At 49.4% G+C, this 15588-nt stretch overlaps 1 protein-coding gene and 1 non-coding gene across 3 annotated transcripts; both read right to left on the reverse strand.

The window, feature by feature from the left end:
• Positions 1 to 432: 432 nt before the first annotated feature.
• On the reverse strand, positions 433 to 9590 carry EIF5 (eukaryotic translation initiation factor 5). Of its 2 annotated transcripts, XM_037164260.2 has the most exons (12): positions 9485 to 9590; positions 9157 to 9350; positions 7967 to 8246; positions 7777 to 7858; positions 7242 to 7414; positions 6808 to 6919; positions 5937 to 6082; positions 5549 to 5707; positions 5043 to 5204; positions 4556 to 4720; positions 3234 to 3368; positions 433 to 2644 (listed from the first exon to the last, which is right to left on the reverse strand). In XM_037164260.2, exons 3-12 carry the CDS (start codon positions 8036 to 8038, stop codon positions 2555 to 2557), a joined length of 1296 nt encoding a protein of 431 aa, XP_037020155.1. In that variant the 5' UTR covers positions 8039 to 8246; positions 9157 to 9350; positions 9485 to 9590; the 3' UTR covers positions 433 to 2554. The 2 variants fall into 2 exon arrangements, with proteins under 2 accessions (XP_037020155.1, XP_037020156.1); XM_037164261.2 differs by lacking the exons at positions 9157 to 9350; positions 9485 to 9590 and adding an exon at positions 8659 to 8882.
• LOC119063125 (small nucleolar RNA SNORA28) lies at positions 6423 to 6548 on the reverse strand. Its single transcript, XR_005085100.1, has one exon. It is a non-coding gene; the product is annotated as a small nucleolar RNA SNORA28 (small nucleolar RNA).
• Positions 9591 to 15588: the final 5998 nt, after the last annotated feature.

A 15588-nucleotide genomic window follows, 5' to 3' on the forward strand; every position in this document is an offset into this window, starting at 1 on the left:
AGGGAGACCTTGTTTTTACCACGCTTCACAGATGTTATGTTACAAATTTAAGGCAAGACCACTGACCGGCAAAATGATTACACAACTTGCTTTATTAGGGCGGTCTTGAACCAAACCTGCAGTCTCTCAGGTATGCCTCTGTATACGTGATGCCTGAATTTCCTAGTAAGCACCCATAAAGGTTCCATAAAATCAGATTAAGGCAGACCTTTGTAGTCTATAATCAATACAAGTTGCACAATAGGAACGCAAACCCAGAAAAACCACTGAACCCAGGTAATAAGCAACATCTGTTTTGTGAGTAGGGCTAGCAACTGCAGAAGGCAAAGTTCAACACAAATCCAAAGCAACAGCTACAAAACATGGCTGACTCCAATACTCCAGTATCTTAGGAAAACAGGTTAATTTTAACATTAAAGGAGAGACAAAATATAATTTTAATATTGTTTTAATCAAGTAATGTAGCTGTTTGAAACAGGAAACTTTAAGACAGTTGAATGGAACAAAGTGAAGGATTACTCTATGAGGATAGCCTCTGTGAATAAAATTCTTACGTGGATTTAAATCTATTGGAAATTTGGCACCAGACTGAACACAGGTCTAAGTCAAAGTTTTCTTTAATGTTTAGAAGCCCTGAACAGCCTTTCCTTCAGATTAAAAAAAAAAAAAAAAAAGGAAATCAACTTCTATAACAGAACCTCATTAGCTTGCCACTATGTATATTGAACACAACTTGACCCAGGCCACCAACATCTCCTGTAGAATTTCAAATAATGAGAGCAAACTGGCCTGTGGCAAACAGTTTAGAACCTAGGTGAGATGAGAATTTGCAAAAACCTCTTTTCTTTGGTGTGACAAAGCACATTCCCTCCAGGTATACAGCTTCTGCTTCACTCTCATCAAAATTGATCAAAAGACAGCTGGAGACCAATTCATACCTCTCCAGTAAAATCACTAGATTTTAATTTCTTAAAATACCAAGCTAACAAGGTTTTATTGTATCAAATGTTTGTATAATTTCAATGTGAAAAATTTTTACATACATTTGTTAAGGTCTCATTATAATCTGAGATTGATCACAAACAGAGGTGAATGATGTAAGCCTGTGCCCCAAATTAAAACTACCCCCCCATGGTTCTTGATTTCCACAGTGCACTTTTAATGAAAAGGAATAAATGAAACAATTTTTTACTTTGAAAATGATTTCTAAGATATGGCCAGAATCTATTACAAGTAAGTTCAGATCAGCTAATTGGGCAGAATTCAAAAGGAAGCTATTTCTAAATCTAAAGCTCAGGATGGGCTGGGCCAAGCCCTAGTCACCTGTATTCAGTGGCCATCACCAAGACTCCATGAGTGTCTGATTATATTCAATGTGAAACAAAAGACACCCCAAGTCTCCCACCAAACTATAGGCTGACTTAGAAGTACAATTTTAGTTTTCTTTTTAAATAAGACATTTTGTAAAATAATTATAATAATCAAGTTTGAGACATAGCAACACTTACTTCGGCAAGATAGCAACAAAAACCTACGTGTTCAAATGTAAGACATTAAAGAATAAGCCCCAGGATTGGGAAAAACCCACACTGAACAAAAATACACAATATGTCTAAACACTTTGAAATTGTAATTTAAACCATTAAGCATAAAAGTTGAAAAAGTATGGTTTTTGCTAGGGATTAAGTGCACTCTTTACTTCTTCCCCCAAATAAAATCATAGAATTTACTGTTTAATCATATCCCAAAGCTGAGAGTTTTCTCTCAGCACAAAGCAACAGCCACATACACATAAAACACTTATTTATTAATGGAGTAACTCCCCTGGCTCATCCAACTTGCAATGCACATGACTTCAAAGACTACAATTTGGGGCAAGCATATGCAAACCAGAAAAAAAAAATATTTTTTTTTCAAGTTTTAAAAACCTGCTCTTAAAATTTATAGGACACTGAGGTCCTTCTCTCTTAGTAAGATAAAGGTGTCGCACTGTCCACCCTGGCAGGTAAGAATGTACATTACCAGATGCCAATTTGAGGGACTCGAGATTAGAAAGTCCTGTATTTCTTAATAGCTGAATAAGGTAATTACAAGTAAGTGTATGTTTACATTCTGCTAGAGACCTCTTTACCGTCTCAGCACCTAGCAGTTTCTAACAGGCTCCAAGAACTCTATCCAGTTAAATGATAGTACAATGCTTTTTAAAGGAGCTAATTGTTTCAGCTTAAGTCATTCAGAGCCAAAAAATCCTAAGAATGACTGAAATCAAATATTTTTATAACTGTATAAATGTGATCCAAATGTGTCCACCACTAATTTTTCAAAAAGAAACATGCTATAAATAAGCAAACTACATCTGCTCACTGATATGTGTATGGACTCCCGAGATATCTTGTTGGGCTTAATTACAGACCACTCACGGCAACACATTTTTTAGCAGAAAGTGTAGCATGATGTTAAGCCTTTTAAGCTTTTGCACATACATGTTGCACTTCTGGCTGATGATGCAGAAAGATTCTCAGCATTACAGTTAAGCTGGGCTGCACCCACCCCTTTAAATGGCATCAATATCAATGTCATCGTCCTTGTTATCAGACTTCACAGCTTCAACTTTCGGCACATTGGCAGTCTTCGAATACACCACCTAACAAAACAAAAAACTTTTTAAGTTGCATGCACACCTTTATGTCAGTGGTAAAACGAAGAAAAATTAGCCCTGGCCAAATAGCTCAGTTGGGTACAGCATTGTCCCAATACACCAGGGTTGTGGGTTTAATTCCTAGTCAGGGCACATAAGTGGAACAACAAATCAATGTTCCTCATCCTAAAAAAAAATCAATAGATGTTTTAAACTAAAAAACAAAAACAACCCCCCCCCCCAAAAAAACCCAAACCCCCCAACACACACACAAAAAACAAACACAACCCATTTAGATGCAGCCATCACTTTTGCAAAAAACAAAATCCCCAACGACAACAAAACCCCTTTTAACAGTATGTTGTTAATTTTTATAGCACCTCTAATACGTAACCAGCATCATTTCAATAAACCTTACGTTCGAAATTCAGATATTTACTTGGAATCATGTCTGAGGATATTATTTTCACTACCCTTTTATTAAGGACCATCTTCCAAATCACTGAGACAGCGTTTTATTGCCTGAATCGCCTAGGTTGGCCATTCTCAAATGCCCATCACTGGCACCAAATTTAATCCTTCCCTCAGTACTTACCTCAATGTTCTCATCTTCATCTTCTTCTTCACCACCAGAGGATTCCTCCTCTGCTTCCTTCAACCACTTTATAAATGGTTCTGCTTTGACACGAATCTCTTTGGCAAGTTCTTTTGAGACATATTTCTTTGAGGCCTAAAAAACATTAGAAACAATTTTTAATGTGAAAAGTTAAAAAAATAATAATTTGAAGCCCTGGCTGGTGTAGCTCAGTGGATTGAGCACGGGCCTGCGAACCAGACAGTCGCGGTTCGATTCCCAGTCAGGGCACATGCCTGGGTTGCAGGCCAGTTCCTTGCAGGCCAATTCCCAGCAGGGGACGCATGAAAGGCAACCATAGATTGATGTTTCTCTCCCTCTCCCCTTCCCTTCCCCTCTAAAGATAAATAAATAAAATCTTAAAAAAAAAATAATAATTTGAGTTCTTTGTACAGTTGCTCAAACTGAGCTCTTTGAGGAAACTGGATCATAATTTTTTTTTAAAAGATTTTTTTTGGGGGGGAGAAAGAATAAGGGAGGGAGAAAGAGAGGGAGAGAAAACACTGATGTGAGAGAGAAACGTCTGTGGGTTGCCACTCAAATGTGCTTAAATGGGGACCTGGCCTGGGAACTGAACTGTCGACGCTCTGGTTAGCAGGCCCCCTCTCAGTCCACTGAGCCACACCAGCCAGGGCCACCATATAACCTTGAATCCTCACCAGAATTATTTCCATTCCACAAAAAAATTGTTGAAGAATCTACAGTTTCTTGTTATTACTAGCAAGCCGCCAGCCATGGTGGGAAATCCCCTACAAGTTACATTAGTCAGGCACACCAACTGCCCTCTGTTTGTTTAAAGATTTTATTTATTTTTTAGAGAGTGAGAAAGGAAAAGAGAAGGAGAGAAACATCAATGTGTGGTTGCCCCTCACATGCCCCCAACTGGGGACCTGGCCTGCAACCCAGGCACGTGCCCTGACTGGAAATCAAACTAGTGACCCTTTGGTCCGTTGGCCCTACACCAGCCAGGGCAACTGTATATTTTTAAAAGATTCTACTTACTTATTTTGGAAGAAGGGAAGGGAGAAAATGAGAGAGAAAAACATCAATTGCCTCCCACACGCCCAACTAGGGACCTGGCCCACAACTCAGGACGGCCATGCCCTGATGGAGAACTGAACCTGCTGACCTTTTGGTTCATAACCTGTACTCAATCCACTGAACCACACCGGCTAGCACACAACTGTGCTTTCATGTAGAGAGTAGCTATTACAAGTTACTTACTCCAAAAAACAAAAATCCCAAATCTTTTGATCTTTAAGAGCCCTTTATCTATTCCCTACCTTCTCCGACCAGCTGATGATGACCTCTTCCTCCAGAAGGTCCGCGTCGTACATCTCCTTTAAGATATGTGGGATCTTGGAGACGAGCTGAGCTTGATGCATTGCCACCACACACTCCAAACCATGAAGAAGGTACCGCTGAGCTTTTTTGTTGTTGTGACAGAACTGCAAAGAGATTTTATCTCTGTATTAACAAGCTTGTACAGATGTCCTAAGCTGACCATTATAATATGCATATATTTTCAATGCCTTGGGGTTGTTCCTTAAAGTTACAGCCCCACAAAAATGGTTCAAAAAGGCTGACACACAAGAAGTTCAGCATTACTTTATCTATAAGAGACCATGTGCAGCCTTCACATTCTGCCATGCCTGTAAGGTAAGTCAGTCACCTCTGTTTTCAGGATGACAAAGAACAAATGGGAAAGAGAAGGTAATGTTTCCAAGGTCACACAGCTGTAATCTCATTTATGAATCGGAAATTGCTTACTCGTAGAAAATGGCGCCTGTATTTCTTAATCTGTTCTCTAATCTTCTCATTAAAAAGAACTTCTGTCAAAACAAGAGGGCCCATAGCTTTTACATCTAGTCTTTCTGCTTCGGCAACAATTTCTTTGTCAGAGGAGTCAATAATGCCCTCTTCTTTCTTTTTCTGCAAATAAAAGGAAGCATTTTGGTGAAATGGAGTCACATTTTGCTGTAGACATACCTGTTAGTTCCCCACTCTCATGAATGTCTCCCCTAGTTGGACAGTTATAAGATTTCCAAATGATCAACAACTGCCAAAAGTACTGGCTGGAAACTGTATTTGAACAAACAAACAAAAAGTAAAAGGAAGCCTTGCATTCAAATATTTAAAAAAAAAAAAAAAAGCATGAAAAAGTTACTTGCCAACTATCTGCTCAAAGTAATAAACATCTAACAAACACCTGAGCTTGGATTGAAGCTGATTTTATTGATCACCTCGGTTGAAGCAAATGTTTACCAAACGTTTACCTTAACAAAATCAAACAGGATGTTGACCCGTTCTTCAATAGTCCTTTCCAAATCATCACTGAGTGTCAGAACTTTTGCGTGGTCACTGATTTCATCCATCCTGCGTCTTTGAGCTTCCTCAGTTGTGTCCTCCCCCCAGTCATCATCTTCTTCTTCCTCCTGTTTCAAGGGCAAAGTGCTTGGTGAAACGCCTTAAAAACGTAAAAGGTGTTTCTGATTTCTAGTCAAGCAAATAACACCAAGTGCATTTTCCACTAAAAATTGGATTCACCTAAATTCAATCACTTGCACCTGGAACCCAACATGCTGTTTCGGTATTTCTGCTCACTGTAACCAAACATACTGTACACAGCCCTGACACCTCCCACACCATCAGCCATGCACTTACGTCAGCATGTGGAGGGGGACTCATTTCACTTGGCGGCGGTGGTGGTGGCGGCGTCTCACTGCTGGACACGGAGCCATTCTCCTTGTCTTTGCCCTTCCTGTTTTTCTTTTCCTTCTCTTTCTTTCCTGCAGCACTATCACTATTCTCTATGGGGAAACAACAGAGAGAACTTTAGTACCCAGCTCATTTTGTACCTCATTTCCTGTCGTGAACATTTAAAGCCCTCCTCTCAGAAAACCAAACACGGTGCTACCTAAAATTCCAAGAGGATTCATAGACCAAATTCGTTTACTGTATTTCATTAAAGAAACTTAGGTTAAGAATGGGAAGTCCCAAATATTAATGGCATTAACTTTGGGTAAGAGTAACATGAAAAGACGACTCCGAAGACCCAAAAGTGAAGGTTGGCATTCATGACCCTCTCCTATCATTCATGAACTTGACTGAAGGGCACAGCACAACTGCCCTTCAACCATCAGCTGGAACACTGTCTAAGTCTGTATAACGGCTTGTCCCATGGAGAAGAGAGTGCCGGAATAGGTTAGACTCTGTTGCTATAGCAAGCTCAAATTGTGTCAGATGGTTTCAATCATCTGCCACAGAGTGTTGCTTGCAATGCCCTAAAGTGACTTAAGGTTACTGAGCTAAGCACACCCGTTTATAAAAGAGTATTTCAGGAGAGCCTTTGTGATGACCCACCGCAATTTGCTTTACAACACCTAATTCACTCATCTTAAGAACATACATCTTCACTAAAACGTCAAGAGAATCATAAATTCCTTATATTCGTTTTATAACAACAATGAAACTTCCATTTCCAAAAATCAGCTACTCTACGGAAAAATCTTACAAGTTCACCAAGACGACTCACCCGGCGGGTTTTTGAGAATGAACGTGCAGAGTTTATGGTGTGTGTCAAGCATGCCTCGGTAACCACAGGCTTTACAAGAATTACCTATCGTTTGCTTCTTTGGATTGACATGCTGCCAAAAAAAGGTAAAAAAAAAAAAAAAAAAGTATGTCATCCATAACACATGGTAGGAATTCTGCAAGAACAAGGGTGAAAATGACCAACAGAAGACATCTAACTGAAACACCACCTTAACACACAAAAGTGTTTCTCTAGAAGTGATCTACTTAAAAAAGAAAAAAAAAAGTCAGTATGTAAACATCTTCAAAATCTTTATTCCCAACTGAGTGTGCTCTGCCTTGTCAAGAACGTTACTTGGAGCTACCAAGGACTGATCACAAAAGCAGGTACGAAACTCCGTTTCTTCCGCTAACAAGAACCCCCAAGGCACTCACCAGCTCCGTTTCAGGGTTCTCACACTCAGGACAGAGAACGAATTTCTTGATGAAACCATCCAACATGTCTTGCAGCTTATTCGCCTCATGAGATCCATTGACAATGTAACGGTCATTCTTAACATCAAACTGGGTCTGTGCTCCCAGCTCACAACCAAAATATTTGGTGGGATCTATTTAGGAAAAAGGAAGTTTAACCACAGTTAACTAAATTAATCTTCATCTACTCAGACATGTTTATACAATTATCCTCTATACAATTGGGGGGAGGGGATTAAAAAAATGTGTTGCCGGGCCAGGTAGCTCTCCCTCCCATTCTCTAGTTTCAACAGAAACATGTCCTCAGGTGAGAAAACAATGTAAAAAAGTTGCCTGGGTAATTTTCTGTGCTAATGGCAACTAATGTATCGGTTGGTCTGAAACCCAAGGTCTCACTTGACCCTCAGGCTAAGCAGCACGCAACCCACCCGATTGGCAGACGGCCACGACTGAGCAACACTCTGCCCTGCCGACTTCTCCAAGAGGCGTTACTTACACGTTGGAGGCCGATTAAGCGCCTTTGCAACGTCAACCATGTTGACTATAACTGTCTTGATTCCATTTCCTTTGCCCTCAACCTACAGGAAATAAGAATTTAATTTTTCACTGTCTACCCCAGAGGCAATCTTTCACAAATCCACGAGAAAGGCCTAGGACCTGCTGCCGAAACGATGATGAGTTGTTACCTTGGCAATCAGACGGGGCATCTTGTAGCGATAGAACTGGTCTGACACGCTGCGGTTGACGTTGACAGACATTTTGGCTTATTAGTAGCTTTATCAATAAGATGAAGAGCTCTTTGATTGCAACTTTTTGGTATCTTCTGTCTGGAGAAGAAGGGATGACATAAACGACTGCAAGAGTTCTCGGTCTCTGACATGAAAAAGTTTTCGCCACTGAGGCTGTAAGCTCCTTGCTTGTACGCTATGTTTTCCCAATACAGGTACCAATGGCTGCGCAACAGCTCTGAAAGAGACAGGGAGAGAACACACATGCCCCCCATTTAACTCGGCTCCGTAGGGAGTGCCCGCGCCCACTCCCCGTAACCACGCCCGGAGTCCTGAGGTCAGAAGGCACCCGCGTTCCCGTGGACACGGGCGTTCCCGGACACCGGACCCCGCAGCAACGGAAACGGCCTCCGCGGGCCTCGGGTGAGACCGGCCCCGCGCCGCCGGGCTGCCGTGCGACCCCGCCCGACTGGGTCGCGGGGAGCCCGCCCCGCTGGGACCGGCAGCGACCAGCCCGACTTCCAGCGCCGAGGAGGAAGGGACCCGAAACGCCGTCCCCCAATCCCGGTGCGCCCCTCCTTCCCCCTCGGCCCCCGTTTGGGGACGCGGGACCTGTTCTTCCTGCCTCGCCCCGCCGCTCTGATGCTTACTTCAAAGAAACAGTCCCACCACACCTCGGACACGCAGCCCCAGCACGAGCGCGCCCGGCGCGAGGCCGCGCCCGGGCCCCGATCTCCGGGCCCCGCTCCGCTCGAAGAGTCGCTGGACCCCCGCGACCGCCGTCGCTCGCCGGACGCCGCGGAGCCGCGACGTGGCGAGGCCTCTCCCGGGCGGCGGGTGGCCCCGGCCGCGGCCCGCTCGTCCGAGCGCCGGGCCGCGGCAGCGCGGGGCCGGGGAATCGAAACCGGCGGCGGGGCGCCCGGCGCCGCCCCCGCCCCGCCCCGCGCCATGACTCACAAATGCAGCACGGAGGCCGGGCTACGGCCGCGCGGCGCGCTCCCGCGGGGCGGGGTGCGGAGGGGCGGGGACGCGGGCCCGCGGAGGGGGCGCCCGCCGCCCGAACTGCGCCACACACGCCGGGTCACGCGGCGCGCCGCCATCTTGTGCGGCCGCCATCTCCCCGCCGGCCCGCTCCGCCCGCGACTCACCGTTTTCGTCAAATAAAGACATAAACCCAACGCTGCTCGCCCGGGACTGGGATGAAGTGAGGCGCGCGTGAACCCGAGTCCGAGGAGGGGCGGCGGAGAAGAGCAGCGGCCGGGCAGGCGCCGGCGAGCAGCGGGGAGGGGCTGTCCCAGCGACGTCCGGGGTCCACACCCTTCAGCGCCCGGGGCCTGGCGACCTGCGGCGGAGAGATGGCGCCGTGAGCCACGGGCGTCGGGGCGCCTTCCCCGCCAGCCAGCGGCCCGCGGGGATCGCGGGGGCGGGGAAGGCTGGGGAGGGGGCGCGGGGCCGCCAGCTCACCGCCGGACTCACCTCTGGAATGTTCTCGCTCTGACTGAACAACGCCGCCGCCGCGCTCAAGCTACCCTCGACCCCGGTGCCCGCCCCCCGCGCCAGGCAGCACAGCCCATTGGAGGGAGGTCCTCCGGAGCTCGCTTGTCATTGGCCTCCACCCCGCGTCAATCGCACCCTTCCCCGCCCCTTCTGCTTTCGGAGGCTTCGCTCGCCGTCTCACCCGGCCCCCAGCCCCGGGTCCCTGCTTCCTTCACCTGCCCTCCCCACCCCCGCGTTTCCCAGAGGCCTTCGCGGCCTCGCGAGAGAGGAAGCGCCGCGGAGTTGGTGGGGGCTCGGCCGCGCTTTGTCGGTTTGGCCGGTGGGGGGAAGATGGCGGTTGAGTCCCTGTCCTATTGGCGTGTGACGGTCCGAGTTCTCGCGGCGGATGCGCTGCCTTGTGTGTGTGTGTGGGGGGGGGGGTTAGCGCTCTCCTTTCCGTCCCCTGGGGTTGTCCGCTCTACGGGAAGTTTTATCTCCTTCCTCCCTAGTCCTGGGCACCGACAGGGTGAAGTTTGGAGGCCCTTTAACCTTCCGGGCTCGGGTCTGCCTGGCCGCGGCGACCGTGACCTGCCCAGTCCTCCTAACTGAGTCTTCGTGAGGCCGCTTCTTCCCCGGAGCCTGGCCCACACACCTGATTAGGTGGGTTGACTGTTCCTGCAGTCGCTTCACCAGTTTATAAGTTGTGATTTATGGGCAAAGTATAACCCAAAGCAAGTGTTCCCATTCACCTGAACATGAGTGCGATTTAGAAAGAGCCTCCTATTTTAGTTCTCGTGATTACCGAAACTCCCGTTCATTGAACAGTTTTGTGTAAGAGATTCCCGTTGCGACAGTAAAAAGTCAACAGTCCATCCTGAAATTTGAAAACGCGCTCCACTGTGAAACAAGAGCCAGATAACAGAGCCGCTGGCCTCGTGTCCAGGGTGCCCGGGTCTGGATAAAATAAGGCTGCGGAGGGCAGCATGAAGTGGGCAAGGGACTGCCGGCTCCAGCACACCAATGCAGTTTGAATGGAGGTTAGAATGGAAAGATAGAGTGGTTTATTAAGTTCAAGACTACTCTTCCATGATTTAGAAGCTTTAAAAACCATTTTAAAATTGGCAGCGTTAGTGGGGAGAGTAAGTGAAAGGGAGGTCTAGAATTGAGAGAAGGCGCGCAGAACGCTTCCTGAGGCCAGGGTCCAGTCCACGAGCTGCAAAGGAGGGTCCCAGAAACGTTGTCTCCGGTTCACCTCCGAGCATGACTTAGCGGTATTGAAACAGTTGAGTTTTTGCATGACCGCATGCAACCGCATGCAAATGACATTATTTTAGAAACTCTGTTGGAAAATACGAGTATGAAACTAGTTTAAGGTAAGAGGCCTGCCTCAGAAAAGGTTTTAAATAACCAAATACAAATTAATTAGGGTTTTTTTTTGTATGGTTAATGGCCTCATATTTAATTTTATTTTAAAAGTTTGTACTGTCCTGGCTGGTGTGGCTCAGTATTGAGTGCTGGCCTGTGAACCAAAAGGTTGTCCCTTCGATTCCCAGCCAGGGCACATGCCTGGGTTGTGGGCAGGTCCCCAGTAGAGGGCGCATGAAAGGCAACCACACATTGGTGTTTCTCTCCCTCTCAGTCTAAAAACATACAATCTTAAAAAACAAAAAACCCCAAGCATTTTGCCCCAGATCATGTACCTGTGAAGGGACAGAGCTAGACCTTAGACCCAGGTCTGTGTGATCCCAAAGTCTGTTCCCTTAACCCCATGTGCCAGAGCCTCTCCAGGTAAATAAATATAAACACAAAGCTAGGCAATCTCCCTAGATGACCTCGTTTAGTAATGATCATGTGAAGGGGTGCTGTCAAACCCATTTTACAGGGGAGGAAAGAGACTCGGGAAGGTTAAGTAATTGTCCCAGAGTCACCTGCATGATAAATGGTGGACAGCGTTTGAACTCCTGCTTGTTTGACGCCAAGTTCATTGCACAATTCCACCTGCCTTTTCTGGGTTCTCCACCTCACCTGGCTGCATTATTTCCTCCAGGCAGGTGCTCACAGTTTGCTAAATAATGAGCACGTGGTGCTTATGAAATCCTTTGCGAAGGAGTTCCTGAATTATGCATTGGAGTGCATGCCCTGAACAGCAGACATAAATAGTAGCTGAAAGGGTAGATTAGTAAACCGGCTGTACGATTGTTTACACATGGGTGTCTATGAGTCTGCTGAGTGTGAAGTCGCCGCCTTGAGCAACAACAAGTCTGAGTGGATGGAGGCTCTTGTGCTTCTGAGATGCGGGCCACTGGGGGGCCAAGGCATTGTCCTCTGTGACACTTCTCTCAGCTTTCTCAGACCTTCACTGTGTTTCCCAGCTGCACACTGTGCCCCGGCTGCTGTGGCTCAGTGGGTTGGGAGCTGGCCTTTAAATGAAAGGGTCACCGGTTGGATTCCCAGTCAGGGCACACGCCTGGGTTGTGGGCCAGGTCCCTGGTGGTGGGGTACGCAACAGGCAACCGTACACTGCTGTCTCTCTCAAAGTAAATAAATAAAAAATTTTGAAAGAAAAGTAGTTTAAAAAAAATCCAAAGCTGCGCATTGTCAGCCACGCAGTCCCTGGCTCCTGCACTTGAGGAGGAGCTATGGGGATGAGCGGTGTCCTTCTAGTCGCTCTGGCCGGTCAGCGGGTGCGCAGCGCAGAAACTGGAAGGTGGGGGCGGGAGGGAAGGCTATCTGGTGTGCACAGAGGCGGGGGCGGGCGGGGGCTCCTTGAGGGCTCGTGTGCTGCACCGTGGTAATCTAAGCCGCCGTGTCAGGAAAGGTTTCTGAATTGCTAGGCAGCGAGGATCCAGGCCCCACCTACCACACAGGCCCTACCCGGGGAGGCCACACGTAAACAAACCCGGTGGACACCCACAAAGGCATGCCCCCTCCGTGGCATCTCTGAGCCTCTGGGCAGGATGTCTCCCCATCTTCATGACCCCCACTCCACTGGCATTCGTGGAACTTGATGGCAGTTGCCTGTTTACTTGTCTGCCTTCCTCATTAGGCTAAACATGCAGGCTGGGGACTTGCCCTTGAGAACAAAGGAATATGAACTTTGAAAAAGAGTGGGTCCTTCAGCTTCTAAGGGGACAGGGGCAGGAGCAGAGGCATCTGAGGGAGCGGTGAAGCCCCCCCACATTCCTCCTCCATCGCCTATACAATTGCTACCAAACTCCACCTCTCAACGTCTGGGGAAGAGAAAAAAGTGGCGGAGCTGCACGGGGGCCGCGGAGAGCAGGCCCTCTTCGTGGAGGGGCTGTGCGTTGGTCTCGCAGGGGCCACGTGCAAAACCCAGTACAGGAGATTGATCTTGCCGCTCGCTCTGCACTGGCCTCGGGTCCTTCAGGGAATTCCGGTGTGTGACTGCCGGGCCAGACCCTTCCCTTCGTGACTTGAGCGGCATTGGTCCCACGCAGCCCAGCCCGCTGGCTGGTGGACCTGTGTGCGCACAAGACGGCGGAAGAGGCTGGGACTCCGGCTCCTGTCGGGACCTCCACTGACAAACCTGTGTGAAAGCGCGTCTTCACATGTTCCCAATCTCTGCCCCACGTGTCCTCACCCCCAGGACGTGTCCCCACCAAGGGCAGTGAGCCCACTGGTCGCTGGCGGGCTGTGGGCTGTGCCGGAGCACCCACCGTGCCAGGCAACAGGGCTCGTCACCTCCTCAGCTGAGTCATTGACCACTCTGGGCAGCACCACCACTGGGGCGTGTGTTTGAGTCCAGATACCTGTGGCTGCATTCTGGGCTCGCTCCTCCCTCCCTCACCTTCCTTCCTCCCTCACCTTCCTTCCTCCCTCACCTTCCTTCCTCCCTCACCTTCCTTCCTCCCTCACCTCCCTCCCTCACCTCCCTCCCTGCCTTTCTTTTGCTAATAGATCCCAGGTGCCCCAACTGCTGCCAGTCCCGGGACCCGCACTTGGCCTTCAAGCCAGGGCCCGTGGCTTTGGGACCCACACCCCCTCTGCCTTTCACCGCAGTCTCAGGAGCTCCCTTCCGAGATGTTCCGGGGCCTCCTTCCGGCAGTTTGCGGTGGAAATGAGCGAGGAGAAGCAAAGTCCACATCCTGGTGACCATGCCCCTCCGGTGGGACCCAGGCCTACACTGATGTGGTGGCACTGGCTGTCGGGGACCCTGCACTGTGCTGATCTCGCCCGTTAGAATTATGGTAATGGTTTCGATGACACAGCGCCAGGCCAAAGGCCTGTCACCGAGTCCTCTCTTCGGCATCCTGACCTCAGGGAGGTGGTGAGTGTGCACGTCGTCCCCCTCCTCCCATGGGCGGGGAAACCCCCGGCTCAGAGAGAGGGTTTATCTCCAGGTTGGGGTCAGGCGTCCTGCGGAGGCCTCAAGGGCTTTTCCCGCCGGAGGGCCCGGCTGTGCCGCTGGGGCCATCCGGGTTGGAGAATGCTGCCTGTCTTCCTCCTGTGGGGTCTCGATGGCTCTGGTCTCTTTCTCAGGCACGTCTGAGAGGAGGCGGGATCCCGGGGCTGAAGACACATTTCCCTTTCGCCACTGATTTCCACCCACTGGCCTCTGTGGCCTGAGCCGGACGCTAGAGACGCTCATTGGCTGGCGGACGTGCTGCGTCTGCTCACACCCTAATTTCTTCTGTGAGCCAAGATTTAAGGGCTTGGGAGATTTCACCGAAAAATCCGAATTTCTGCTTTCTCAGTATATCAGAGGCCCTGGCACTCAGGGACACGTCCCTATGAGGTAGCTCTTCTGGGAGCAAGGCTCCTGTGGCTCAGAGCCTGAGGTGGGGTGTGAGTGGCCACCTCCACCCCCACCCAGGTGGGCGTGCACACCCACACCTGCACGGGAACACTCACCTGGCCACCGCCCGCCTCCACTCTGGGCTGTTCTTCACTCATCTGCTTGCTTGTTGGTTCACTCAGCAAACAAACACCACCCGAACCCCTCTGCTAGGTCTAGGGAATTTAACATTTAAGACACTGTATTAATTTCCTGTGGCTTGTCTAACAAAGTATCACAAATGCCTGGTTTGAAACAATAGAGGTTTATTCTCTTCTAGTTCTGGAGGCCAAAAGTTCAAAATCAAGGTGTTGGCAGGGCCAGCCTCGGCCTCACTCCTGGCTCTGGATCCTCCAGCTGGTGGACTCGAAGCAGCGGCAGGCCGAGCTCTGCCCCAGTCCCGTGACGCCCTCCCCGTGTCCGGCCTTCGCGTGGGTTCTCCTCTGCGTGCTCGCTGGTCCCTGTGTCTCTTCTCTGCTCTCCTTAGGAGAAGGCCAGACAGTGAGTTTAGGGCCTGTCCTAGTCCCCCGTCCAGTGTGACGTCACCTTAGCTCACCTCCCCCCCAAAGGCGCCGTTTCGGAAGGTTGCCTTCAACCTTTTTCTTGGGGGTGCAGTTGAACTCACAACAGACATTTCAAAACACAAAACCCCTCAAACAACCCCAAATTTAAAACATGGCCACTCGGGGAGACAAGACTCCTAAAATGTCAGCAAGAGCCCCTTGAGGAATCTCGGTTGTGGGGTGTGCGCCAATGCGCTCAGACCCCCGAACAACCCTCCGCCGGGCCGGAGTCACCCCCGGAGCAGAGCGCAGCGTGGCGGCAGGACCGAGCGAGCTCGTGCTGGGGAAGCTCAGGGAGTGGCTGGCCCCTTTGGTCACGTTCTCCCCCCTGCGACAGGGGCTTCAGGGAGCCACCCCTCACCTTGGCCACCCATGGTTAAGAGAGGGGGGGTACTGCCCTCCCTGCCCCCCACGCTAAGGTGAGCCAGGCTGCCCGGCGACCTGCCAGGCAGGGCGCGTGCAGGGGCTTCAGGTGTGATGGGCAGAAGGTCTGGTCGCCTTTGTGACCCGCAGGGTGGCCTCTCTAAACTGCCACTCGACTGAGATTTAGTCCGCACTCCGGGCAGCCTCCCCTCTGTCTCTGTCACAGCCTCAGTGGAAGCGGAGCCACCCGGAAACCACACGCCCTGGACGCCCCTTATTTTGTGAGGCTGATCTAAGTAAACTCGGTGGACACCAGATGCAATTTTGAGAACTCTGGGCTAAAGGATGGATTCGTTTTGAGTTTCCTTGGATTAGGCGAGAGG

This window comes from Artibeus jamaicensis, unplaced genomic scaffold (assembly GCF_021234435.1).
Source record: "Artibeus jamaicensis isolate MK-2021 breed Jamaican fruit bat unplaced genomic scaffold, CSHL_Jam_final contig_444, whole genome shotgun sequence".
Lineage (NCBI taxonomy): Eukaryota > Metazoa > Chordata > Mammalia > Chiroptera > Phyllostomidae > Artibeus > Artibeus jamaicensis.

Excerpts from the sequence above, each read along its gene's own strand:
- EIF5 (XM_037164260.2), bottom strand. The coding sequence starts at position 8,038 with ATGTCTGTCAACGTCAACCGCAGCGTGTCAGACCAGTTCTATCGCTAC. Across the intron at positions 5,205-5,548 it reads TCCTGTTTGATTTTGTTAAG|AAAAAGAAAGAAGAGGGCAT; the intron begins GTAAACGTTTGG and ends TTTTATTTGCAG. Across the intron at positions 2,645-3,233 it reads ATGAAGATGAGAACATTGAG|GTGGTGTATTCGAAGACTGC; the intron begins GTAAGTACTGAG and ends TTGTTTTGTTAG.